Source organism: Solanum verrucosum, unplaced genomic scaffold, assembly GCF_900185275.1.
Source record: "Solanum verrucosum unplaced genomic scaffold, falcon-dt-bn FXZP01000102.1, whole genome shotgun sequence".
Classification (NCBI taxonomy): domain Eukaryota; kingdom Viridiplantae; phylum Streptophyta; class Magnoliopsida; order Solanales; family Solanaceae; genus Solanum; species Solanum verrucosum.
In genome coordinates, this window is record NW_026019930.1 from 4,159,460 (window position 1) to 4,186,413 (window position 26,954).

At 32.4% G+C, this 26,954-nt stretch overlaps 4 protein-coding genes and 4 non-coding genes across 8 annotated transcripts; 2 read left to right on the forward strand and 6 right to left on the reverse strand.

Moving 5' to 3' along the window:
- Positions 1 to 12: 12 nt before the first annotated feature.
- Positions 13 to 666, reverse strand: LOC125832077 (uncharacterized). The gene has a single exon (XM_049511216.1). It carries the CDS (start codon positions 664 to 666, stop codon positions 13 to 15), a length of 654 nt encoding a protein of 217 aa, XP_049367173.1.
- Positions 667 to 5,920: 5,254 nt separating this feature from the next.
- TRNAI-AAU (transfer RNA isoleucine (anticodon AAU)) lies at positions 5,921 to 5,994 on the reverse strand. The gene has a single exon. It is a non-coding gene; the product is annotated as a tRNA-Ile (tRNA).
- Positions 5,995 to 7,868: 1,874 nt separating this feature from the next.
- LOC125832086 (thioredoxin-like 1-1, chloroplastic) lies at positions 7,869 to 9,020 on the forward strand. The gene is made up of 4 exons (XM_049511227.1): positions 7,869 to 8,106; positions 8,194 to 8,376; positions 8,613 to 8,777; positions 8,865 to 9,020. Exons 1-4 carry the CDS (start codon positions 7,942 to 7,944, stop codon positions 9,018 to 9,020), a joined length of 669 nt encoding a protein of 222 aa, XP_049367184.1. The 5' UTR covers positions 7,869 to 7,941.
- A 1,391-nt stretch (positions 9,021 to 10,411) lies between these two features.
- LOC125832854 (small nucleolar RNA R44/J54/Z268 family) lies at positions 10,412 to 10,494 on the reverse strand. Its single transcript, XR_007443269.1, has one exon. It is a non-coding gene; the product is annotated as a small nucleolar RNA R44/J54/Z268 family (small nucleolar RNA).
- Positions 10,495 to 10,973: 479 nt separating this feature from the next.
- LOC125832859 (small nucleolar RNA R44/J54/Z268 family) lies at positions 10,974 to 11,055 on the reverse strand. The gene has a single exon (XR_007443270.1). It is a non-coding gene; the product is annotated as a small nucleolar RNA R44/J54/Z268 family (small nucleolar RNA).
- Positions 11,056 to 11,504: 449 nt separating this feature from the next.
- LOC125832849 (small nucleolar RNA Z267) lies at positions 11,505 to 11,572 on the reverse strand. The gene has a single exon (XR_007443267.1). It is a non-coding gene; the product is annotated as a small nucleolar RNA Z267 (small nucleolar RNA).
- Positions 11,573 to 16,127: 4,555 nt separating this feature from the next.
- Positions 16,128 to 17,264, forward strand: LOC125830274 (chlorophyll a-b binding protein 4, chloroplastic). The gene is made up of 3 exons (XM_049509491.1): positions 16,128 to 16,359; positions 16,475 to 16,890; positions 16,983 to 17,264. The coding sequence occupies exons 1-3, from the start codon at positions 16,157 to 16,159 to the stop codon at positions 17,114 to 17,116; spliced, it is 753 nt and encodes a 250-aa protein (XP_049365448.1). The 5' UTR covers positions 16,128 to 16,156; the 3' UTR covers positions 17,117 to 17,264.
- Positions 17,265 to 17,338: 74 nt separating this feature from the next.
- LOC125830318 (probable calcium-binding protein CML45) lies at positions 17,339 to 17,923 on the reverse strand. The gene has a single exon (XM_049509519.1). The coding sequence runs from the start codon at positions 17,912 to 17,914 to the stop codon at positions 17,339 to 17,341; it is 576 nt and encodes a 191-aa protein (XP_049365476.1). The 5' UTR covers positions 17,915 to 17,923.
- Positions 17,924 to 26,954: the final 9,031 nt, after the last annotated feature.

Consider the following 26,954-nt stretch of genomic DNA (forward strand, 5'->3'; position numbering starts at 1 on the left):
TCGATCAACATATCATAAAACGATAGTCATTTGCTCCTTACATGACACATCAAAAGATTCATCAACCAATAAAGAAAAATAGTCACCATTTAATTCCTGGATAATAGCTTTGATGGTTTCTATCTTACATGCAGTGACAATATCTTTTTGAATCATTGGAGAAGTCATTTGGTCATTCTGAGGAGCACATTCCAATACATAATCATAAATTTTATCACAATGTTTCGCATACCATGAGAGAATTTCAAGAAAATTACCTCTATTAAGTGATGATTTAGATTCATCATGACCCCGAAATGCAAATCCTTGATTCAAAAGAAGTCTTACTACATCAATTGAGGCAGACAAGCGAAGCCAATACTCATGCTTAACTTGATCAGATTGTCTCTCAAATGCAGATATAATAGACTGTTGTTGTCGCATTAGATCTCCACTTTTCTTTTTTGCCTGATTATGAGTGCTATTCGGCCCACCAAGATGTTGCTTAAAACTTTTCTTATTATTCCAACTCTTAAACCCTACAGTAGAAAATACTTCACCTCCACCTTGATGAATGTTATCATCTTTAAACAAATAATAATTCAAACAATATGCTGCATCGTTAGTTACACTATATTCCAACCAATCATGATACTCTTTAAACCATTCAGGATTAAAACGACGCATATCTCCATAAAAATCTGTTTGAGGAAAAATATGATTCTCAGGTTGACAAGGACCTTGTCGAAGGTATGCTCTCCTAATTACATCACGATCATTTGGATGATAGTTCAAGATTGGAGTCCTTTTTGCTGGATCAAATTCTAAAGAATTTAAATCAATTTCTTGTCTTTGAGAAGAATGGAGGGGTACTTCTGATTGGTTGGCATTTTTTTACCGTGTAAGTTGACTATTAGAAGCCAAATTTGATTTTGGTACTTGGAAAAAATAGTTCTTCACTGATTTTTGAGACTGAATTGTAAACCAAAAATTTCATGAGAAAAATATATAATTGCTAATGATAAATCAATCATAAACAAAACAAGTAAATATAAATAGAGCATTATGATGGCTGGCATCAACAAATTGGACGAAGAAAAAAAATACAAGGTGTAAGAAAGTAGGAACTTACCGTTGCCATGACCAGGACGTAGATTGACGCCAAGCAATGGCGATTGAAGTCTGAAGACGACTGCACGACGCAGTCAGCGAACAAAGACGATCGTTTTGGACTCTTCCTCTTCAAAACTTTTGATTTTGGAATTGGGGATTTGTTTAATCCCTAGACTCTAAATCCCTAAAGTGTATTTTATTTCTTTTTAAAAAATAAAATATTAAAGTAAACTTAATTTAAGTCAATGGTTTAAAAATTGGAGGAAAAAAACGTTTAGCTATCTACAAACTAAAGACAAAAAAGCTACAGCTGTCTAAAAAGTAAAAAAAAAACGCTGAAAGCCTTTAAAAAAAAAATGGCTTCAGCAAAGTTCGAACTCCCAACGCCTAGGTCAATGACAAGGCAGAACTTTGTTGCCCTTGAACCGCTGAACCAACACTTCAACTTGGTTCAGGAGTGTCAATTCTAATATATATAGGTATAAAAACAGAATTTGACTTACCTATACAACGTAATTTTCCGATGAAGGGGTGTCGCTTGACACCCCTCGAGCAAGGGTAGCTCCGCCCCTGGTTCAGACTTGGACGAAATCGGAGTTATTAACGTCTAGTGAAATATGGTAGCAATTGGGTGATCTAATTATGAATTTGATCACATGAGTAGATAGGTAAGTCATTAAGGAACCCGTACGACTTTACAGAATTGAATTCGGGCAAGTAGAACTCCCGGAATTGATCTTAGCGTGAACGGGTAGTTTCTGAGTTTCGTTGGTTGAAGGCGTGTTGTGAAATGGGGGTATTGGAATTATTAAAACAACTCATTGTTTCGTGCAAGTCGCTTTGGCGGTGATTTCTGTCGCCAGGGCGGGGACGCTATAGCGGGGTGAGGACCGCTGTGGCGGGCCAGATGCGACTTAAAGTCGTAAATAAACCCCAAAAATATTTTATTCTACAATTTTCGAACTTGAGATCTAAGAAACAAACCCAGGGCTTTTCTTGATAGTTTTCCACCATTCTTGAGGCTAAAGGTAAGATTTTAACTGCTCGAATCCATTTTTCAATCCGTAGAACATAATTTAATGGGTAATTATCGATGGGAGAAAGTTTTGATCTGATAATTATGGTGGGAAAAAACCCTAAATTGGGAGATTGGGAATGGGTATGATTTAGGATTGTTAGTAATTCTGGTAATTAGTGATTGTTTATTGATTTCCGTATTATATTGATTGTTTGTAGACCAAGAACAAGCGGAACGAATCCGGAAAGGGAAGGATCAAGTTTCTTAGTGTTTCAAGCTTGTTTCGAGGTAGGTGATGGTTGTAATTCTATGATTGTGTGATGTATGTTCGTTCTTGCTTAATTATGATACATGTATGTATGCGAATGTTGCATTATTAATCACATTAATTGTAAATGAGGATATATGAATGATGAATGTTATGAATCATGACTTGATTGTATGATTATGAGAATGTACTTTGTGATTGTGATTGTGGCTTGTTGAATGGATCGAGTGTTGCGTTCCGACACACTAACTTGGATCGATTGCCACGTTCCGACATAATTATGGGATCGGTTGCCATGTTCTGGCATAATCATTGGATTGGGTACCATGTTCCGGTATGCTAACTGTTTGAGTTTGGGTTCCATGAGAGAACCAGTGATTTGATATAATTGTGTATCTTGAGAAATGTAAAATTGTATCTTGTTCGTAAATGTTGATAATCTTGTATATGTTCGATATATGCATGTGATTATATTGTTGTTTTGGCTTATGTATGTTGCACTTAGTGGGATAGTCGTGTGATCCTACCAGTACATTGTGGTTGTGTACTGATATTGCACTTGCTCTTTCTTTGTTGAGTACAAGGCATCTTCAAGCGGCTATTGACAGACCTGGATTAGAAGATCAGTGGTCGTCGTTCGAATTCAAAGGTGAGCCAGTTCTTCCAGGTTGCCATGAGTTCTCTTTCTGTCTACGTCCACAATTCGGACGTAGATTTTCTAGCTAGTTATTAGTTCATTAGTTTGGGGTTGTAACCCTTCTTGTTTAGACTTGTTGAACTTTAGATGTTTTGGTACATTGACTTTTAGGTTTTAGGTGTATTTTCCGCATTGTTTAGTTGTTAGATCTTTGGAAGTTTATGGGAACTTCAGTCTTTAGCTATTTAACTTGCTTCCGTGACTTAAATACTTTAGTTTTTGGTTTAGTTGCTTGGTTTGGGTTGTAGTAGTGATTCTCCCACCGGAGGGTTAGTGTGGGTGCCAATCACGACAGTCTGGGTCGTGACAATGCACCAATATGATGGATTTACTCCTTATAATTGATACCTCAAAAGACAGAGAGGAAAATTCAAGAATTTGAACTTGATGCAGCATGGATTTAACCATTAATGATTCCAGAACATATTAATTATATTTTGATAGTATATGACTAGACACAAGGTTCCCGTGCAAGCACGGGCCGATAGATGTTACTCTCTTTACTCTATATTAAATGAATTTGTGAGGTAATGAATATCTATTTTAAAAAATGTTTAGGACATAAATTGAACGTCATTTTTCAGTTTTACCCTTTTAGTTATTGTTATACAATTTTTGAAAATATAAATAATTCAAAGTAAAAGTATGAATATGAGCAATTAACTATCTTGAACTTATTACCTAAAAATGTAAATGAAGGTCAAAAAATGAAAAAGAAAAATTCAAACATTTATTTTGAACTTTGAACAATTCACTCGTTTTGAACTAGAATTTATGTAGCATAGATAAAGTGATAAGATTCAACTAAATATTTTATATAATTTCTTTTTAAGAGTGTTAAAAAGGTAATAAAGTTTGTTATATTTAATATTTTGCATGGAACACTTTAAGTAATAAAAAAGAAGATAATAAAATAGAGTAAAAAGTAGGACACACTCATGTTAAGTTATACAAAACTAACAAATAGATTATAAGAAGACTTAAATACCCTCAAAAATAATTTAAGACATCAAGCATACATGTTGAATGTTGATACTGAGGAGCTTACCCACTCTTCTAATAAGTAGAAATGAAAGGAAATTGGATCACGTCACCCATATGGGTTAACCCGGATCCATGTGAAGAGAAATATATATATATATATATATATATATATATATATATAAGGGAAGAGACACAACCATTTGAATAATTGTGTCCCTTCGGAAGAGACAATTATTTGAATAGTTGTGTCCCTTCATTATAAAAAAAGTTCTCACAGGAGAAATCCGAAAAAGAACCCATTCAAATAATTCCGAAGAAAGACTGTTGACAGCAGGTAGAGAGATTGTTTTTCCCTCTTTAAAACACAAGGAAATGCGGGCAGGGTAGAGCTCATGAAATTGAAGCATGTGGTCTCGCCACTATTAGTCTATCTAACTTCTTTGAAAATCTTTCCATTTTCTACAATTCCAAAAGAGCAGACACTTCTTCTGTTCCTTCTCCAATTTCATAAAGTTTGTGGGAAGATTCTTGAAAGGTTTATTTTCAAAAAAATGTTGGAACGAACAGCTGTAACATGTACGATTTTAGATTGTAGCTTTACATGATGTAGTTCGTGTTTATATACATGTGATTGCATTTTCTGAGTAGTCAAACAATATTCAATGATCCTACTAAGTGCTTGATTAGATTCTTCAATATAATTTAATAATATTTAAAATTTTATTAATTATTCATATACTATAAATTGAATATATTTGGTTAAGAATGAGAACGTGTTATATGTTGTACCGAGTGTTTGTTATGGCCTAAAAGGAACTCCCTACTTAATCATTGTGTAGCTTAAAAGAGAGTCAAGCTACAAGGATCTATGTTGGTAACACTTGAAGTGGGCAAGTAAGATAACGTCGGTAGGATATTCAAGAGGAAAGAATAAGAATTAGATAAGACCTAGTCATAAAAAAAAATTGTAGTGTAGGATACCTATACAAATATTTTTTTATGATCGTGATGTTCGGATCAGCTTTTGCGTACCTCGACTAGTTTCAGGAGATAGTTGTCAGTTTCCACCAACAAACAGATACTAGAGTAAGAGTAAAATTTTATATGTAATTATATACAAATATATTTCATCATAGCAATTTACCTAAGATAGCTTATGTTAATTAAACATGTCATATAGTTTAAATTGTAAGAAGATAAAATGATTTAAATCTGCCATACATATAAATTTTAGGCATAAAACTTTTTAAGCATGTGATCTTTTAAATATAATTATATTTGTCTTGTTATAAAAAATCACATTGAGAGTAAAATTTATAGTGGGATGTTTATAAATATATCTCTCTTTTAGGAACATATATACTAATAAGTAATACTCATTCTATCCCAATTCTATTCCAATTTACGTGAGACTTATCGTTTTTCGAGAGTCAAACAGTTTAAGTTTGACCAAAAATTTGCGCGTGGAATCTTCAAAAATTTTGAAATGAAATTTATACATTTGTAAACTACGTAAAAATACTATAAGGCACAACAATTGGCAATTCAAAAAAATTAAAAGACATATGATAAATTTATGGTAAAATAGATTTGTTTGAATCTCAAAATTTGAAAAATGTCACATAAATTGAGACGGAGGGAGTATGAAAATAGTATTGCGTACATTGAAATGGTGTGAGTACAATTTTTGAAAGAAAAGTTCATCAACAAAAATACAAAATCATGCGTGATTAATTACTTTTGGATTGTTGTAAGTTATCTTTTATATTTGTGTCCTTTTTTAAAGAAAAATATTTTATTTTCACCCAAAAAAGTAGACTTTCCACAGAAAAACGATATTTGCTGCTAACATGATAAAAATTGGCCCATGCAGGTCTCGAACCTGCGACCTTCGCGTTATTAGCACGACGCTCTAACCAACTGAGCTAATGGGCCAGATGCTATTCTTTTGTCGTATATTTTTTAAGTAGTAATAACCAGCATTAACTGTTCAGTGTTCCAGACCATGGGCAAACAAAAAAAGTGCTCCAAAAGGAACAAAACCATGGGCTAATAATTGAAGATATTTCACTAATAGAAGATTTTAGATAACAGACCCTTACCCTTCAAAAAAGATTAAGATATAAATCCAAATATTCACCATAACTCTACCTCTGATATTACAAGAAAAAAAAACAAACATACTTTTTCCTGAGTTGAAAAAATGATCTCTTATGACCACTTATAAATTGAATATAAAAAAAGTTTTTAAAATTTCTTATGAGTATAAATAATAATCTATCTTGTTAAAGAGATAAAATTGTAAAAGGTTACAAAATCAAATCTGCATACCGGAAGTGGACCCTTTATGTTGCCATGTTTTTCCCATATCCCAAATTAAAGATATTAATAGTAGTATATATACTTTGTAAAGTAATAAAAAGTGTCATCTTTATTGAGTTGAATGAAAATAAGAAACATGCATGAAGCTGTTTGCTTCGATGAAAATAGTAAAGAGTTGCTGGAATTCTTATCCAAATAATAAAAGAGACAAAGTCTACTACGCAGTGAAACTACATTGACTAACTGCCAAATATGCCTAAAACTCATAATAATATAACACTCATTGGCATTCTCATTATTTGTATTCTTTGCATCTCATCATTTGTTTCAATCATCTAAAACTTAGACAAAATACAAAAAATGCCAACTCAATTACACGCAACCACCTTCTATATATAAACAAACAAGCCTATAATCATTGCCCACACTCTGTTATTAATCATCATCCAAAATCAGTCCTTTTTTAAAAAAAAATAATATCCGCAATAGCTATTATTTTTGGGTACATTGGGTAAGTTTGCTCCTACATATCTAATAGCTTGCAAATTATATAGGAGATGAAAATCGCATAAGAAAAGTATGATGTCACGAGCTTGACTAAGAAGGCGTTGGTAGAGGGACTTATTCATAATCTCTTATCGTAGTGACGGATTCAGAATTTTTAATTAGGGGGTTCGGAAAATAAAAATATAAATGTGTGAACTAGAGTGTAAAGTACAAACTCCAAAGAATTAATTTTTTTAAAAAAAATTAGATAGCTTGCGCATCCAATAGAATCAAACCTGCAAATCAGGGATAGCATTCGCGGCCCAAGTTGCACAGTCTAAAACCACTGAGCTATATCTCTTTTTTGATTGAGGTGGTTCAAAATTAGTATATACAGAAAAATATTGAAAATTTACCTTATGCATATACAATGTAATTTTTTATCGAGGAGATTTAGGTGAATCCCTGACACCCGCATAGGTCCGCCCATTGTTTATGGGCTACCACATACTCATCCTAACTTTTTTGTTAAAATATATTAACATTGAATAAAATTTTAATGGATAAAGCTTGTATTCACTTAAAAATTTATACTGTTGTTTCACGAGAGTAAAGTTACTAATTTTAAGAGTTTATCGGTGTAAGAAAACTTCACACCATCAAATCATTTTTCACCTATAATAAATAACTTATTTTATTTTCAAGATTATAAATCTTTAATAAAAAATTACCTGTAAATGTTTTAAAAAAAATAGTTTCAATTTCAATTAAGTTTAAATCTAATAAGTTGAATCCTTAACTTGATTATTCCTCAACTTTTTAAAGGAAGAGAAGCACAATTTTCATTGGACTTCCTTCTTTCCTGGTCAAAAAGAGCCTCAATTTTTTCCCTTTTTTAGTATTGAAAATGTGTGATTGTTTCTTCTTCTATTAATTTACGGAAGAAAACACCAATCTGTTGTTGCGTGCCCCTAAATCTTTCTTCTTCTATTGGAAAAAAGTTGATTCTTTATCCCCAAGTTAAGGTAATTAACTGTTAGATACTATAGTCTGGCAACTATTTTTTTAGTGTCAATGACAAGTTCTTTGAATACTGGTTTCTCTGTTTCTGTCCCCTGTTTCAATTCCAGAGCCAAAGGGTCTGCTCATCATTGTTATTCAAATGGAAATTTGCAACTTAAAGATTTAACATCTAGAGAATTTCTAGCCAAATCCTTGGATGTATCAGACCATAGACAGGTGCTTTTTATGTTTCATTCTTGTATTTTTCCTCCTTTTTTGAGTTCTGAGATTAAGGATCAGTAAGTGTTTTGTCTAATGTTTTAGGCACAAGTAGAAATTTGTGTTGGCAGTGGTCAGGGATGGTGGGAGAAGACACTTAAATCCAACGTGGTAGAGATCAACTCAGCACAACAACTTGTTGATTCATTGTTAAAGGCTGGTGATAGATTAGTCATAATTGACTTCTACTCTCCTGGCTGTGGAGGTTGCAAGACTTTACATCCTAAGGTATGGTACCAAAATGTTCAAGAATTTCATTTTTTTTTTGCAGCTGTCCAAGTCTTGGTTGATAGAGTTACCTAATATTTTTTGTTGGAAGGAGGTAAATCTAAGATACCTATAAAATTAGTTGAGGCGTGCCAAGATGAACCAGACACCACAGCAATTCTGAATGCAAATTCTGACACCTGCCTTTTAATCATGCTGCTGTTAATAAAATCACTATTGTTACATAATGTTTGCAGATGTGTGAGCTAGCTGAATCAAATCCCAATGCCATATTTCTAAAAGTAAACTATGAAGAACTGAAAAGCATGTGTAATGTTCTTCATATACCTGTCTTGCCCTTCTTCAGATTCTACAAGGGTGCACAAGGCAAAGTTAGTAGCTTCAGCTGTACTAATGCAACAGTAAGTTTTTCTAAAAAAATCTTTGATTTGTCACATTACTGCTAAAGAAAAGTGTATCTTCTCATTGTAGAACTTGTACTTGTGCAGATAAAGAAATTTAAAGATGCAGTAGCAAGGTATGGGGATGAAGGGTGTAGCTTCAGTCCAGCAAAAGGTCTTGAGGAATCTGAGCTTTTAACTTTAGCCTCAATTGGACAAATATCAAAAAAATCATCATTTGATTCCTCCAGTATTCAGGAGTAGATTCTTTAACCACTTTTAGGAAGTGAAATCAGGAAAAATGGTGGGACTAACTTATAAGGCCGAGAATCTATCAAACCACTTCTCTACACTGCAACGGCAGAGATAAGATCTACATACATATTACAGTTTCCTAACCTTACTTGTACGATTAGGCCAAGTATATTGTTGTAGATAATAATGTACAATAGCAATACTACAAGACGTGAAGCTTTTTGATAAATAATTAAACAATCCATCGATTACAACTCAGTCTCAAACAAACTGAAAAAATATATTTACATTATCACTTATTCAAAATTTTCCAACTTGGACAACATGTATAATCAAAATGATGAAAATCCCGGCATTGAAGGAACTGTGGAAAACACGTCTTTGAGTAACTAGAGGACCATAAATAGTCACCCAATTTTTAGAGTGATCCATCACTAATCCTAATAAATTTGCTGCAACATACTAAAAGAATGCATCAAGACTAACGATGACTAGATGATTATCATGGTAGTTTAACAGTTCATCAATTATGATCCAGCAGTCCATCTGCAAGAAGAAAATCCACCAATGTATCTGATCATTTTTGGTAAAAACAAGCCTTCATCATATGTAAGAAAGTTTATCACATGTGACGCCACTGGAGCCCAACTTATAAGAAGGCTTCAACAGATAGCAACATTCGAATCTCCGTTCTTAATTGACAATCATCAGGCTTATACCAAAAAAAGGTACAAATAGCTGCAAAAAGATGATAATGGAGGAGGTAAAAAAATCCCACACAAGAGAGTAACAGATCAAACTGAAATGTCAAAAAAAAATAAAAATTGTGCCTCAGAGGTAGTGACAATTACGTAACATCATCATCTTTACATATCAAGATAATACGTACAGACACATCACTGGCACTTTTAAGACAATGTGAAGAAAAGCACTTGCATGATTAACTAAAGATGAAGGATCAATTGTGCTTACTGCAACCTCTGAAAAATCAAAGAAAAACAGAACAAAATTGTATGTGTATTAACTGGTGACCTTAGAGGATTTTCATTTTGAGTTATGATGATATGATACAATTTCAAAATAACAAAGCCAAAGAAGCAGCATCAGAGAAAAGTCAAATAAATTCAAGTGCTTATAACTTGCTGAGAAGGTTGATAATGCCAATCACTAGCTATCACTTCGTATGTAACAAATACAATGTGATCGGTGTGCAAAGCCAACAACTCTTTCTTAACCAAAAATGCAACTAAAAGCAGAGATTTTATAAGAGAGGTTATTCAAGCAATAAATTCACCAGGGAACACATAACAGCTGATGTGAAAATGAATGACAGGACCAGAAATACACAACAGGAACTACAGCAATGGTAGTGTACACAGTTGAAAATATCACACAAGTCTCAAGCATCAGAGAGATTCCCATCGACAAATCATCATCCCCAAGAGGGTGCTGATGTCCCTGTCTATTCTATCATCATTGCAAGAACCAAATACAAATAGTAGAGAGGTATGAGTATTAACTGGTGGCCTTAGAGAAGTAGTGCTCACACACTATCATCTTTCTTATTTCTTAATTCTAGTAATATGAACCACAAAGTTACGATTTTAAAATAACAAAGCCAAAGGAGCAGCATAAGAGAAAAGTCAAAAAAATCCCAATGCTTAACTTGCTAAGATGATTGATAGCAACAATCACTAGCTAGTAGCTACCACTGTGTGTGTAACAAATACAACACTATCAATGTGCCAAAGTTCTAACTAGATATGCAATGTGATTGGTGTGCAAATCTCACAAATATATGACTGGGAAGCTCTTTCTAAACCAAAAATGCAACTAAAAGCACAGCGTTATAGGAGAAGTTGTTCAAGCAATAAACTAATCACCAATTATGGGCTATGGAACAGTTAATGTGAAAATGAATAACTACAGCAATGGTTACACAGTTGAAAATAAGACGAGTCTCAAGCATCAGAGAGATTCCCATCGACAAATCATCATCCCCAGAGGGTGCTGATGTCCCTGTCTGTTCTATCATCATTGCAAGGACCAAATGAAATGAAGACTTTAACCCAAAAAAGAGGGAAAAAACTGAAAATAGTTCGAGATTATCACAAGTTTATATTTAAGATAAACAAGTGTATCCTCATATCAAATTCTTTATAAACCACCAACCAAGAATGCAACATCACTGTAAGCATTGAATTAGCAAATTAAATAAGATTCAAACTAAGCTTTTACAACATTATAATCTTGACAACTGCCCCGTGGAATACATACATAATAATAATAACTAAGACTCTTAAGTACTGGAAAAGCAGAGGCATAATGAATTTCAAAAAGGAAATCAACAAAAGGAGTAACATTTCGAAATTCTACGTATTATATAAAGCTTCTTCCTTTGGCAAAAGGATATCAGACCCATTAATTAATGAAGCAAACCCTAAAATAAGGATTGCAAAAATTTACGAAAACATAAGGAATTGATAAAGCCTCAAGCCTCAGATTAAAAGTTGTTTCATAGTGAATACTCAAAGTATATTTAATGCCATCATAGACAGAGGCGCGCAGATTTGAGCTGATAGATGCAGCCAAGAAACAAAATTTACCACAATCTAAGGGGCATAAGAAAACACAAAAACTAAGAATCACAACAACAAAAATACAAAGACAATATAAAGATAACAACTGAATCATGAAAAAGAAGCAAATGAGAAGTTGATCCTGGAAAATGTGAGCAGAAAGATTTAGAATGGTGGTGGCTAGGGTTCTTAATGTGAGAATGCTGCCATTTTGGGATTTTATAGGTGCCACTACAGACTCAGGAGGTTTCGGAACTAGGGTTTACTTCAGAATAATTTTACTAAGTTACCCCTGCAACTGTTTGGCTTCTACTTTTCCTGCTTTATTTATCAAAAAATAACCAAATTACCTCTCTAGTATTTTATTGTTTTTTGGTTTCCTATTTGGTATTCGGAGCCTATATTAGAGTCACGACTAAGTTCATTTGGAGGTAGCTCTCCCAATTAAGTTTTCTCTGTATCTAGGGTTTGACTCTGAGACTTTTGATTAAGGGTGAAGTAATCCCACCACTACACCATAATCTAGATTGATATCTTGTAGTATTTGATTTGGCTTCTACTTAAGAGCTCCAGCATGAATAGTTTAGTTCATTTGTAAGTAAACTTTTAAACTCAAGATCGGAATTAAGTTTAATATGATTAATTTGTTTGGTACGGATGGGAAATATTTTTTAATTTTTTCATGTTTTAATTGGTCAAAAATATTTTCTCTAGAAAAACAATCGCCTTTAAAATGAGGAAAAAATAACTTCCTCAATTAAAGTAAGAAAAACAAATTACATAAGTAAATCTAAAGTTCATTATACACCCACCCAGCGTCTCCAACTCCATTTTTCTACATACCAAATGTCACTCCCCGAGCCTACACCCTGGGCGGGACCGGCACTCGGAGACCATTGCTGGCCCCAAGCAAACCCTTGGCCTGACTTTCTTAACTCAGCGAAAACCTAACTCACCAGAATAACTCAATGTCGTGCAAGGACATAAAACAATTTAACTGATAAAAATCTGGCCCAAAAGGGCAACTCAAGTCTCAAAATAGAATATTTACATATATACATAGACGAGAGACGCAATACTAACTGATTGACTGTCTATGAAGCCTCTACAAATACTGAGATGGATGTTGGGACAGACCCCGCAACATCCTAACAAAACAAAACTAGGAACACAAAATAATTGAGTCCTCCAAAAAGCAATGAGGCTCACCACTGACTTTGGAGTGCTCCGCTGGATCAACGGCGTGCAGGATGCTGACCCTGAGTACCTGTGTCTGCATCGTCATAAGATGCAGGCCAACTGGCATCAGTACATTGAATGTACGAGTATGCGAGCTGGAAAGCTAAACCACGACTTAAGCTTGAAAGGAGTACAAGAGAACACTTACCTTAGCTCTGTTCAACTCATGAATAACTGAACTCAATATATAAAACAATAAGACACATGCAATATATAAAGCTTGTAAACTCTTAAAACATGACGTAAAAATCATATTTATAATATCATGAAAATACCATGCTTCCTCTCAAAGTCTACTTGTGCAATGCATGAATGAAGTCTCATACCCCCATCCACACTAAGCAGAACTCCTCGAGGAACCATGCAATTTCTACTGTGGGAGTTTTTCTAACCGACAAACCACCACTATGAATCTGAGTAGTGATACAACATTTTACCTCACGTTGCCCGATGACCATCATATACCTTGCCATGATATAGGAAGCTAACTTTACTAAGTGGATCCACTAGCTTAACTTTACGGATTCATCTAAAAAGTATGACCTATTAACTCCCATGTTGGCTACATGGTTCTTATGGAGAGTTGAGTTAATATGAACTCGCGTCCCCAATTCGGTGCTCGATACTACTCCCAAAAATACTTTAGCTCATAAGTGTTTTAAACACATCCTTCTTTAGTTGAGATAATTACTCAAAATCTAGCCCAAAGGCTCACTTGGAAACGATGTTCCTTTTTCTTAAAGCTAGCCCAAAGGCTCTTTTGAAAATCATAGTCCCTTTCTTACTCAAATGTAAAAACATTTAGAAACTTCTTTGGGAATACATGGTTCCCTAATAGCTTTTGAGAAATGAACTCAACTTACATTCTTGACTTAACTTGAGTCTTGAGACTCTTTACTTAGCTTGAAACTCTAAGCTCTTTGCTTGACTTGAAACTTGAGTCTAAAAAATGAAGTTAAAACGTTTAATAAAGACTCTTGAATAACTTTAAAACTTGCTTAACTTCTAAGCTTAACTTCTAACTTCACTTGACTTCTAACTAACTCTCCTTGGATTGAAATTTTGGATTCAAGGTGTTTGATCACATGTTACGGATGAGTTTTTGACTTTTAGAAGTACCTTGGAGTGTCGGAAACAACTAGGAAACATAGGTACAATACCTAGGAACATGCATAAGAAAGTGGGGGATAAAAGAGAAGTCTTGGCGTCCTTGGGGCTCTGCAAGGCGCGGAGCGCCAGCCCTAAAACTTCAGAGGTGAGTTTGGGGCGCTCTGGCAGGCGCATCGCGCCAGGCCCCCAACCCAGAAATTTCAGCAAGTTCATTTTCTCGTTTTATCACCCTATTTCGCCTAAAATCGAATGGTTTCTTCCCCAATCACTTAGAATCATTAAAAACCCTCAATATACACTAGATTCAACTCATAATTCCATCCGGGAACATGCACCAAACCAACAAGAAACTTCAACAACACAACCACAAACTTCAACCAACACAACCACAACATCAACAACACAATCCAACAACTTCAACAACATATCCAATCTTTTCTCAAAATAATAAAATGAGTTTGGTGTGTGGGGGGAAAGGATCAATCCACACTAAGAACTCACATACCTAGATAGGGATCACCTTCGACGATATCCACAACGATCTTTGACGGAAACTTGTTGATCTCCTGTTTCTTTTCTTCTTCTTCTCCTCTTCTTCACTCAAGAACCCTAACACTTTCTCTTTTAAAATGGGACAAAATGATCCAAATATCAGCCTAACACAACAATATAATCCCAAAAGAAATGGCTAGGGAAAAGACCAAAATGCCCTTAAAATTTTCGGACGAATTCCCTGCCAAATGCCCAACTTTCAATGGCCATAACTCGCTCATACAAACTCGGTGGCGTTGGAAAGATCATTCCACAAGCTTCGCAACCATAACTAGAAATACTCCTAGCTCAGACTGCTCAAAGTTGGCCAAAAACTCACTGATTTCCACACTTTGCCAAATTTTCCAGATTTTTTTGAATTCCTTCCAAAAATGACTATTTCCGATTTTTAAGCCTCTTCATAGATATTTCAAATTACCGGATGTTACACCAAACACACCCATGATATTACTTTTTGTCAAGTAGGCGTTACATGTGATTTCATCTCATGATTGATGAAGCATTTGGACATGCGATTTCATTTCATGAGATGAAATCTCAAATTCTCCAAAAAGCTTGATTTGAGAATTTAATATCACGATTTCACTTTTTATATATATACAAATTGACCCACAAGTTTATACTTTATATATATACAAATAAACCCACCATTTTACATCTACATTATTTTTTTGCTAGAATAACAAAGAAGTGATGAAATATTCACAGAATATGAACATAATGATATACTGACTAATGATATTGACCATGTTCAATTTTATAAAAAAAATAGTTCACTACAACTCATGTTCAGTTGTACATTTTTATTGAACTAAAATTTGGTCAATAAATATTGTATTTTTCTTAGAATAGGTTTGTCTTTTTTTTTTATTTCTCATCCAGTGTCCGGTATCCACATTGTAACCGGACTAAATTCGGATTCGCGCCAGAAAGTCCTACATTGACGGTTAAATCACTCTCTACCAAAGGCGACTCCGTCTGATAGTGTATTATACTTTTATCATGAACTCTTGCTTATTTATAAAATTATACATAAAAGCACTTTTAATAGGTTTCACAACTTACGAGATTTTTATGTTTATAAAATAAATAATATAACTTAGAAGTCCAAATTGCATATCCAAATAGAACATCAACTTTAACTCATATAATTTCATATCATAATTATAAATCACGATTTCATCTCAAATGGTCAAAACGAAACCTAAATTTGTGTCAACTCCCAAACAGAGCGTCTCTTTTTATTTCCTTGGCGTATGTGTTAGGACTTGGGATGACCATAAGGTAACTCACTAGATTTCTTATCGCCTGAAATCTCCACGTGAGACATGTTCTCTTGCGAAAGACTTATAATTAACCAAATGTCAAATTCTTATTCGACAACAACAGATTTCCCAATTAATTCCCCTTATTATTGTTGTTTCTCTTTTACTTAAATGGCAAATATTTGGGTCCCCTCCTAATTTCTTCTAAAACAACACCAACAAAGAAATAGATTCTTTGGATAAGGATAACACACACATTTCTTCTCATTGGCTACTCTCAAATTCACAACCCAATCCCAGTCGTCCAATTCCCATTCAAATAGAAGCACATTTTTTGCATACACAAATTATTCTAGCTCTCACCTAAGTAAACATCAATTATATTGATCATAACTCTAAAATGGCCACCGTAACGACGCAAGCCTCCGCCGCGGTCTTCCGTCCATCCGCCACTAAGACAAGGTTCCTCAGTGGATCATCCGGTAAACTAAACAGAGATGTGTCTTTTAAATCATCAACTTTGTCTTACAATTCATTCAAAATTGAAGCAAAGAAAGGTGAATGGCTTCCAGGCTTAACCTCTCCTACTTACCTTAATGGAAGGTATGTATGTACATTTCACAACGGAATTTATATTTCGAAAAAATGATACAAATGGTCATTTGTCTTTGCTTCATACTGCATGCCTACTAAACAACTTCTAATATAATTGTTGTAGTCTTGCTGGTGACAATGGTTTTGATCCGTTGGGACTCGCGGAGGATCCAGAGAACTTGAGATGGTTCGTTCAGGCTGAGCTAGTGAACGGTCGATGGGCTATGTTGGGTGTTGCAGGGATGTTACTGCCTGAGGTTTTCACTAGCATTGGTCTTCTTAACGTACCAAAATGGTACGATGCTGGAAAATCTGACTACTTTGCATCTTCGTCAACATTGTTTGTGATCGAGTTCATCTTGTTCCACTATGTTGAAATTCGACGTTGGCAAGACATTAAGAACCCTGGAAGTGTGAACCAAGATCCTATTTTCAAGAGCTACAGTTTGCCTCCTAATGAAGTTGGTTATCCAGGTGGCATTTTCAATCCACTCAACTTTGCACCCACATTGGAGGCCAAGGAAAAGGAAATTGCTAATGGTAAGTCACTAATTAACACAATCATCAAGTCCATATAGTATTATTATCAATGTATATAAGTTAAATTCTTTCGTATGATGTTGGATTTGCAGGGAGATTGGCAATGTTAGCATTTTTGGGATTTATAGTGCAACACAATGTGACAGGAAAGGGACCATTTGACAACTTATTGCAGCACATTTCAGACCCATGGCACAATACCATTATCCAAACATTTTCCAACTAGAATGTAATCATGAGTTCGTAATTTTTTTTTATGAAGAAAAAAAAAACAGAGAGATTTATTGTAAACAATGGAACTCTACTGTACAGAGCAACTAAAATTGTATGTCACATTCATTTATATAGTACTACTACAATCATATTTCTTGAAATTTGGCAAGGAGTTTTATTAATTAGCATTGAAAAGAGTAATTACAAAACATAAACATGAAGATGAATAATGCAGTCATTGAAAGATATGCTCCATGAGCTTCACAAATTCACCAAAATCAATTTTTCCATCTCTGTTTTCATCAAATGGTGCAATCATCCTCTTGCAATCCAACACAGATAACTCCAAGAACCCCATCTTGGAAATGACTTTCTTTAATTCTTTTGCATCAATGTAGCCATCTCCATTTTCATCAAACACATCAAATGCTTCTTTAACTTCCTCCAAACTAGGCTCTGTTTTTTCAAATGAATCGAAAACCTCAACCAATTCTACCTCATCAATATTCTTATCCCCATTTTGGTTGCAAAAATTTATTAGTGTGTCGAATACTAACTCAACATCCTCGTCTAATAACTTGTCACTATTGATCACATTCGCATTTGATGAAGTTTCAGCATTCTTATTAGACGGAGTACTAAAAACCAAAAGAATGGCTCGAAAAAACGAAGAAAAAGAAGAACAAAATTCATGAAATGTGATTACTAAACAAAAAAACACGTAACTTAATATAGTTGAATTAAAATGATTTAGTGTTTCAGTATCACCCATCTTGTTTGCCTGAGCTGAGAATGAAAAAATCTTCTCCATGGACTTGTGTTTTCTTTAGATTATTAAGTCTTGAGTAATGCTAAGTCATGAGATGAATGTCTATTTAAAGAGACATTTCAAATGAGTCAAAAATTGGTGGAAACTATGGGGAAAAGAATGTTGAAAATGTTAATAAGTTTCCCACATAGAAAAGAAATTGACAAATTTTGTTGTTTATGGGAGTTGCATCATCAATCGGCATAATTTCTTCCTCGTAATTTACATCACTACTGCTACACCTACATAGGGTAAAGAGTAAACGTTGAAGAAAAAGAAAGAAAAATGTGTTTACACACTCTAAAGTGCAATTGATTTTGAAAAATTCCTGTGTCCAATAATATAATCAATCTAAGTTATACATTGAATCTGCGATTAAAAAAAAAAGTCTTCATGGTCAGTGAAAGAGCCTGTACTTATTTGTATTGAGGTTTCTAATTTATTGTTAATAAAAATCAGTCTAGAGACATAAGTCTTATGCGACAAAGTCGATTTTTATGATATTGAGGAAAATTGATTCTGAATTATCTGAGTGGATGACAATCCTCTAAACCAACTGAGAGTGTAAATTTTGGGTGGTTAAAAGGACTTTTGAGGGACCACGTAGAGGATTAACGATTTTACCGACATTTAAGGGAGGAAGCTTCATAGTAAATATTGGAGATGCTTTCAAGTAAATACTTAACCGTCCTATGAATATCTATATCAAATAATATATGTCTTATTCTTAGAAAAAACCTTAGGATTAAATTTAAAAAATATATACTGTAAAATAAACTAATCTTAATAATACTCCTTTCATCCCTATTTAGTTGTCCATATTTCCTCTTTTAGTTGTCTCTATTTAGTTGTCCATTTTGACAAATCAAGAAAGGACAACAAATTTTTTCCTATTATACTCTTATTTAAAGTGAAAAGTTGTCATAAATAAAGTAAATAAACTTATGAACTTCCCATCATTGTTTAGTTATCTTGAGTGAATTTATTTTGGAAGTAAATTGTACTATAAGGGTAAAATTGTAACTTCACTATGCTAATCATTGTTGCCTTAATCTGTGTATCATTTCTAAAGTGGACAACTAAATAGGGATGGAGGGAGTAATAAATTAAAATAGAACATATATTGCTTAAATATGGCGAAGTAACAAGAAATATTAGTAATGTATGTACATATTAGTAATACTGGTATATTTATTTGGTATATGATTAAAATTATGCATGTATATACTAGTAAAATAAGTATAATTATGGAGATATTAATAATATAGATATTAGTTATGTGGCTATAAGTTATCCCGTCTTCTATTCCACATGAATGAATAGACCAATGCCCTCATGACTTAAACATGTATCAGTAATGTAGATTTCTAAATTGCAAATCAACTATATATTAACTATGAAATTCTTTCATAACTTGTACATATATTAATTACATAATTTTTTAAAATTACAAATCAAACACGATATTAATTTTATATATACATAAATAATTTACCGACTTTAATATTTAAATAATATATCTCCAAACCAGATACAAACAACCCTGGAAAGCAATAATTGGGGTTGAACCCTTCAACATCCTGGAAATCCTTTGTCGTACATCTCTAAGTCTCAATTGTAGTAAATGGGTAATTACCGCTATGATATATATATATATATATATATATATATATATATATATATATATATATGTAATTTCGTTGACGACAGTCAAATCCTTCACGTTGACTTAGTCATGCGCATTTAATTTTAGAGTAAACTATAGTATTAAACTTTTTTGTAATATCCATTACTGAAAAAACATGAAACTAGTTATAGAATATGTCAGTAATTCAGGGTTAATTCAAAGCTAAATAATTTCTAGCAAGATGAATTTTTTTATAATTCACCACTAATTCGTAACTAAATGGTATTAGCATGAATTTTTTGTTATTTTGCTCCCTAGTTTGGTTTGACAATATCATGAATAATTTCGGATGCAAGCATTACATTTTCAGTGATTAGTCTATCAAAAACAAATTGATTTTGATTATCAAATATCAACTTGGTGAGCATAGGATTCAGCCTTTTAGTCATAATTTTGTAGGTATAGTTGTTGAGAATAATAGGCCTGAAATTAAATCATTGAACCTGCAAGCTAAGGTAAGTCAACTTTAGAAATTAGAGCAATCAAATATGTGTAAAGAATTCAGTGAGTTTATTTCCCCTGAAGTAATCAATAACAATGTCTATGATAAAATGCTTAATGATAGGGCAACAAGCTGGATAGAAGATCTCAGGTCCAGAACCTGCTACCTTTGCTCATAGTAAAAAGGGAAAAGGGTTTGAAAAATACTTTAATTTTGGCCGAAATTGTTGTTACGATACCAAACTTTATGGAGGACCTTTTACCCTCTTGCACTATTTAATAGTGTATTTTAAAGGTATATATGTGCCCACGTGGACACATTACTATTTAAAATGATGCAATATTTATGATGTCCACGTAGGCACATATATACCTTTAAAATACACTATTAAATAGTACAAGGGTAAAAGGTCATTTTCAAAGTTTGGTATCGTAACAACAATTTCGATCAAAGTTGGAGTATTTTTTAGACCCTTTTCCCTAGTAAAAACAGCTTCATGTTTTGTTTTTGATCTTGTAAGCTGAAATTAAACAGCTATAAAAATAAAAAAAACACAACCTCAAACAAGTTTTGCAACTCCTTAACCACGAGACTAAACCTTCAACTTATGTCAACACTTGTATATATATTCATTAAATCAAATTTTGACCTTTATATACTATGCAATTTTCCAACGAAGGGGTAGGTAGCTCCACCCCTGTCCAAATGTAATATATACACTAACAAGTTAAAAGAAGTTCCATGGCAAGAAAAGTGTGTCCTTCCACCAACTACTTTTTCTTCGCAAAATAAATAAGAAAAGATGGATGTTCACTTTGTTACACAATAAATATCCTATTGCAGGCAGGGGTGGACCTATGTTGGGTCAATGAACCTATTTCATAAAAAAAATTGCACAGTATATATAAGTATATTAGGATTATCTTCTGAAAAATACAAATATAAATGAAAAATTGACCCATTTAAACAAATGGCAATCCTTGGTAAAGTGGGTTTATTTTTGTAGAAGTGTCCGGGTTCGAAACCAAACAACAACACATTAATTTATTAGTTTTTTTTGTGAATTTCCTTCTTCATATTTGAACCACTTGGTAAAATTTTTGAATCCACCACTAAATTTGTCAGTAACATTTCATTAAAATCCACCAACTAAGATCTTCTTACAGAAAACATGATATTTTTTTCATTTTGATGTTACTTATTATTTTTATCCGCACCACAGAGCCAACAACAAAATATGATAGTGCATGTCCACCACAAACGTTTGGACAATCACATTACATTAATATTTTTGAAATATAATTTTCAAGAAGCTAACTTGGTGGAAAATTCATATTTTATAACACGTTTAATTTTTCATTGATTCGCGATGGAAAAACCCTCCGCTTCTAATAGTGACACTATCAATATTGATATATTGGACATAATAAGTTGTTTGTCTTATTTTCAAATTACTAATTTCACTTATTATGGGCACTTATAATAATGATTAAAAAAAATACACTTAAACTATTATTTTTTTGCGAGTCTCGTATTTTAACTACAAGTTGTTCCCTTTTTCTTTTTGAACTATCATCATTTGTATATTAATACATACCTCGAAGCTAATCAGTCCAACTATCAATTGTTTCCTTTTCCTACCCAAACTATCACCATCTAGGTGTGTATTATTAATACACACCTAGATGGTGATAGTTTGGGTAGGAAAATATAACAATTGATAGTTGGAATGCAAAACTCGCTATTAGTGATAATTCAATTGTGATTTTGATCATTATTTCTTGAGAAAATGGTCAAATGATCTCCCAGTCAATTAGTCAATTCTCGACTACACACTTATGTTTTATGGGGGTCCTATTACCCCTCTGGACATTTTAAAGTGGAATATATTGCCCCTTAAAAGGTCACACCCAGATTTGTGGTAAGTGGTGGGTTGCACGCACGATGCGATGTAAATATATTGTACTTTTTTTTATTAAAATATTATTATTCTACTTTTTTATTCCATTTCCCTTTTATATTTGTTTTCTTTTCTATTTCAGCCAGTGTTTTAAAAGGCGGGGACGTGAGGCGAAGCGTAAGCCTCGAAACGTGGGGCATAAGCCTTACAGAGGAAGTAGTAATATAGGTATAATTATGGAGATATTAGTAATATAGATATTAATTATGTAGTTATAAGTTATTCCATCTTCTATTCCACGTGAATGAATAAACCAATTCCCTCATGACTTAAACATGTTTCAGTAATGAGGATTTCTAAATTGCAAATCAAACATGATAGTATTAATAAATTAATACATAAACAAGTTTCTTCTTTATTAACTATGAAATTCTCATAACTTGTACATATATTAAATACACAAATTTTTAAAATTACAAAGCAAACACAATATTAATTTTATATATACGTAAATAATTTACTGACTTTAATATTTAAATAACTTATCTTCAAACCTGATACAAACAACCTAGAAAGCAATAGTTGGGGTTGAACCCTTCAACTTCCTGGAAATCCTTTGTCGTATACATCTCAATTGTAGTAAATGGGTAATTTACCGCTATGATATATGTGGTTTCGTTGACGACAGTCAAGCCCTTTACTTTGATTTAGAGGGTGTTTGGATTGACTTAAAAGTTGGTTAAATCTATTTTTAAATTTGTTTTTTGATTTTTGAGAGTGTTTGATAAATATATAAAATAAGTCAAAAATGACTTAAAATAAGTTAAGAAGTATGTGACAAAGTCAATAATGACTTGAAATAAGTTTAAAATGACTTAAAATAAGTCAAAAATCAAAAGTATGCCTCTCCTATTTTTTATTTTTTGACTTAAAAATTATTTCAGTTTGATTTTTTTATTTTTGACTTAAAAATTAGTTTTTATGTCAATCCAAACAGGCTCTTAGTCATCCGCATTTAATTTTAGAGTAATCTATACTAAACTCTTTTTGTAATATCAACATGAAACTAGTTATAGAATATGTCAGTAATTCAGAGTTAATTCAAAGCTAAATTTTCTAGAAAGATGATTTTTTTTATAATTCACCACTAATTCGTAACTAAATGGTATTATTATGAATTTTTTGTTATTTTGCTCCCTAGTTTGGTTTGACAATATCATGACAAGCATTACATTAGTCTATCAAAAACGAATTGACTTTGATTATCAAATATCAACTTGGTGAGCATAGGATTCAGCCTTTTAGTCATAATTTTGTAAATGATTTTGTTGGTGTAGTTGTTGAAACTAATGGGCCTGAAATTATATAATTGAACCTGCATGGTGAGTAAACTTAAGAAATTAGAACAATGCTATGTAATTTTCACCTATATATATTATGTATTTAACCACGAGACTATACCTTTAACTTATGTCAAGATGTGTCAACACTTACATATATTCATTAAATCAAATTTTGACCTATATATATTATGAAATTTTCCGACGAAGAGATGTCGATCGACACCCCTTGCTATAGGGTAGCTCCACCCTGTCTAAATGTAATATATACACTAACAAGTTAAAAGAAGTTCCCCGGCTAGAAAAGTGTGTCCTTCCACCAACTACTTTTTCTTCTCAAAATAAATAAGAAAAGATGGATGTTCACTTTGTTGCACAATAAATATCTCATTGCAGGCAGGTAGGGGCGGATCTATGTTGGGTCAATGAACCTATTTCATAAAAAAATTACACAGTATATATAAGTATATTTGGTTTATCTTTTGAAAAATTGACCCGTTTAAACAAATGACAATCCTTGGTAAAGTGGATTTATTTTTGTAGAAGTGTCCCGGTTTGAAACCAGACAACAACACATTAATTTATTAGTTTTTTTTTTTTGTGAATTTTCTTCTTCATATTTGAATCCACTTGGTAAAATTTTTGGATCCGCCAATTTGCCAATAACATTTCATTAAAATCCACAAACTAAGATCTTCTTACAAAAAACATGATATTTTTTTCATTTTGATGTTACTTATTATTTTATCCACACCACAGAGTCAACAACAAAACATGATAGTGCATGTCCACTACAAACGTTTGGACAATCACATTACATTAATACTTTTGAAATATTATTTTCAAGGAGCTAACTTGGTGGAAAATTCATATGTTATAACACGTTTAGTTTTTTATTGATTAGCGATGGAAAAAACCCTCCGCTTCTAATAGTGACTATCAATATTGATATATTGGACATAACAAGTTGTTTGTCTTATTTTCAAATTACTAATTTTGCTTATATGGGCACTTATAATAATGATAAAAAAAAATACACTTAAACTATTATTATTTTTGCGAGTCTTATAGTTTAACTACAAGTTGTTCTCTTTCTTTTTTTGAACTATCATCATTTGTATACTAATACATACCTCAAAGCTAATTAGTCCAACTATCAATTGTTTCCTTTTTCTATCCAAACTATCACCATCTATGTGTGTTTTAATACACACCTAGATGGTAATAATTTGGGTAGGAAAAGGAAATAATTGATAGTTAAAATGCAAAACTCGCTATTAGTGATAATTCAATTTTGATTTTGATCATTATTTCTTACCTAATCTATAGTAACATCAAGGAAATACGGAGATTTGAGATATCTTCACCATAACTTGTCAATGTGAAAAGCAATATTGATGATTTTTCTATGTTTAGCCCATGTAACTGCTTCATTGTTCAAGATTCCTTTGGCTAAAAGCTTCAGGTGAATGCAGCGGAAGCCTTCTAGAAAATATTACACATTAGTGGTAACTAAAAACATTGAAAGCTTGATGTTGGTGATTTACATGTATAAATTTAATTAACAACAAAGAAATGGGAAATCATATATTAACTCTGTTGGTTGAATACCTGAATTTTCATCTTGTTGGTGAGGATTTGATTTCTCAACTTATAATCTCTTCCCCATTGATAAGGTTGAAACTCAAACTCGCGTTTGTAATTAAGTATTGTCATGCACATTAGATCAAGAATTTTGAAACAATGAACAAGGGAACATTCAACATTACAAACGTAGTTTTGAGTTTCAACCTTATCATGAGTACTCTCATTTGATTCACTTAAAGTGCACAGTGAAGTATATACTATGATCTTATTATTTGGTTTATTTATAAACAAGGTCCACAGGATGAACTATTTATAGAGGAAACATATAGCATAAAATCAATGGTGTGTGATGGAGAATCCTTTTCGACCCATGACATCAAGGAAATTTTTTTATTAGAAAATTACACTACATATATTATTATCTGAATGTTTTAATCATGCATGCTTATTAAAATTTTCAAGTACGTTGATTCACGAGATATATAGGGAAAGTCCTGAAAGGGGAACAATACATAAGATAAAAAACAAAATTGATATGTACTAATATTGGTCCACTACTCTCACCAAGTAAGAAAACAAATCAAATATAGAGAAAAGAATACACTAATCAACAACAAATATTACACATTTCTTTTTGTTTGTTTCATTTACTGGTCCCAATCAACAATAATTTTAAGTTTCTTTTTCTTTGTTTCATTTTTAGTGGTTCTATTTTGTGGAATATGGGCTAAACATGTAAGTATCTCACAAGACGGATCTAACATTTAAAATTTATAAATTTTGAATTGATAACAAACTCATAGCTCTATCTTGGTTATCATGTTTGCAATTAAATTTTTTAATATATATATATATTCTAATACAAAATGTAAAATCTAAGAAAAAGTTATTATATCCTTCTAAACTTGTTATATCATGACCAGTTAAATGAGTTAGATGCTAACTAGACAAGGATTATGTGAGATGAATAAATGGCCGCAAATTTGAGACAAAGAATAAAAATGATGTCAGTATTTAAGTAACACGTAACTCATAACACTATTTATATTTCAACCACATAAGGGAAATTATTTAAGTTTTATAATTTAGTATATATCATAATTGAATCATTATATTTGAGTGGAATTTTATAATATAAAGAATATAAATATCTGATTTTCCGCTTCACAATATAGGAATAAGGTTGTATATATACTATTCTTTTTAAATCTCACTTATAAAATTATATTGAATATATTATTGTTATTGATATTGATATTAGATTTTATGATACAAGAATTATATTCTTTTCAAATCTCACTTATAAAATTATATTGAATATATTATTGTTATTGTTATTGTTATTGATATTAGATTTTATGATACAAGAATTATATTTTATAACCGAATCATATTACAAGTGTTGAATGTAATTTATTTTTAAGAGTCATAGCTGATAGTTTGAAGAGTAAAATTCGCGTAAAGTTAATAGTTTAAATGTGCTTTTGACCATTATCTCCGATCTAAATAGTAACATTAAGTAATTATGAAGATTAGAGATATATACATTCAACTTGTGAAGGTGAAAAGAAGGATTGATGATTCTTCTATGTTTAGCCCATTTATCTGCTTCATAGTTCAAGATTCCTTGGCCTAGCAGCTTCATGAGTGGCTTAAAAACATTGATAGTTTGATCTGTAATTATATGACACAAACAAAAATGTTGGTGATGTATACATCTAATTAACAATAAAGAAATGAAAAGTCGTAGTATATGAACTTTCACCTTATCGATGAAAATTCGATTTTCTAACTTGTAATCATGAATCTCTAACAATTCAAGCAGATGAACAAATCATTTTAGCTGATAGTACTACTGATAAGGTTGACATTTGAAACCGAGTTTGTGATTAATTGTCATTTGCCATGCATATTGAATCAAGAATTTGAAACACGGTTTACAAGAGAACATCCAACATTACAAACACGGTTTCAGTTTCAACCTTATTAGAAGAACCAGTGTATAGTAAGTTATATACTATGATCTTGTTATTTGGTGAATGTATAAATAAGGTCCTTTAGAATGAACTATTTATAGTGGAAACATA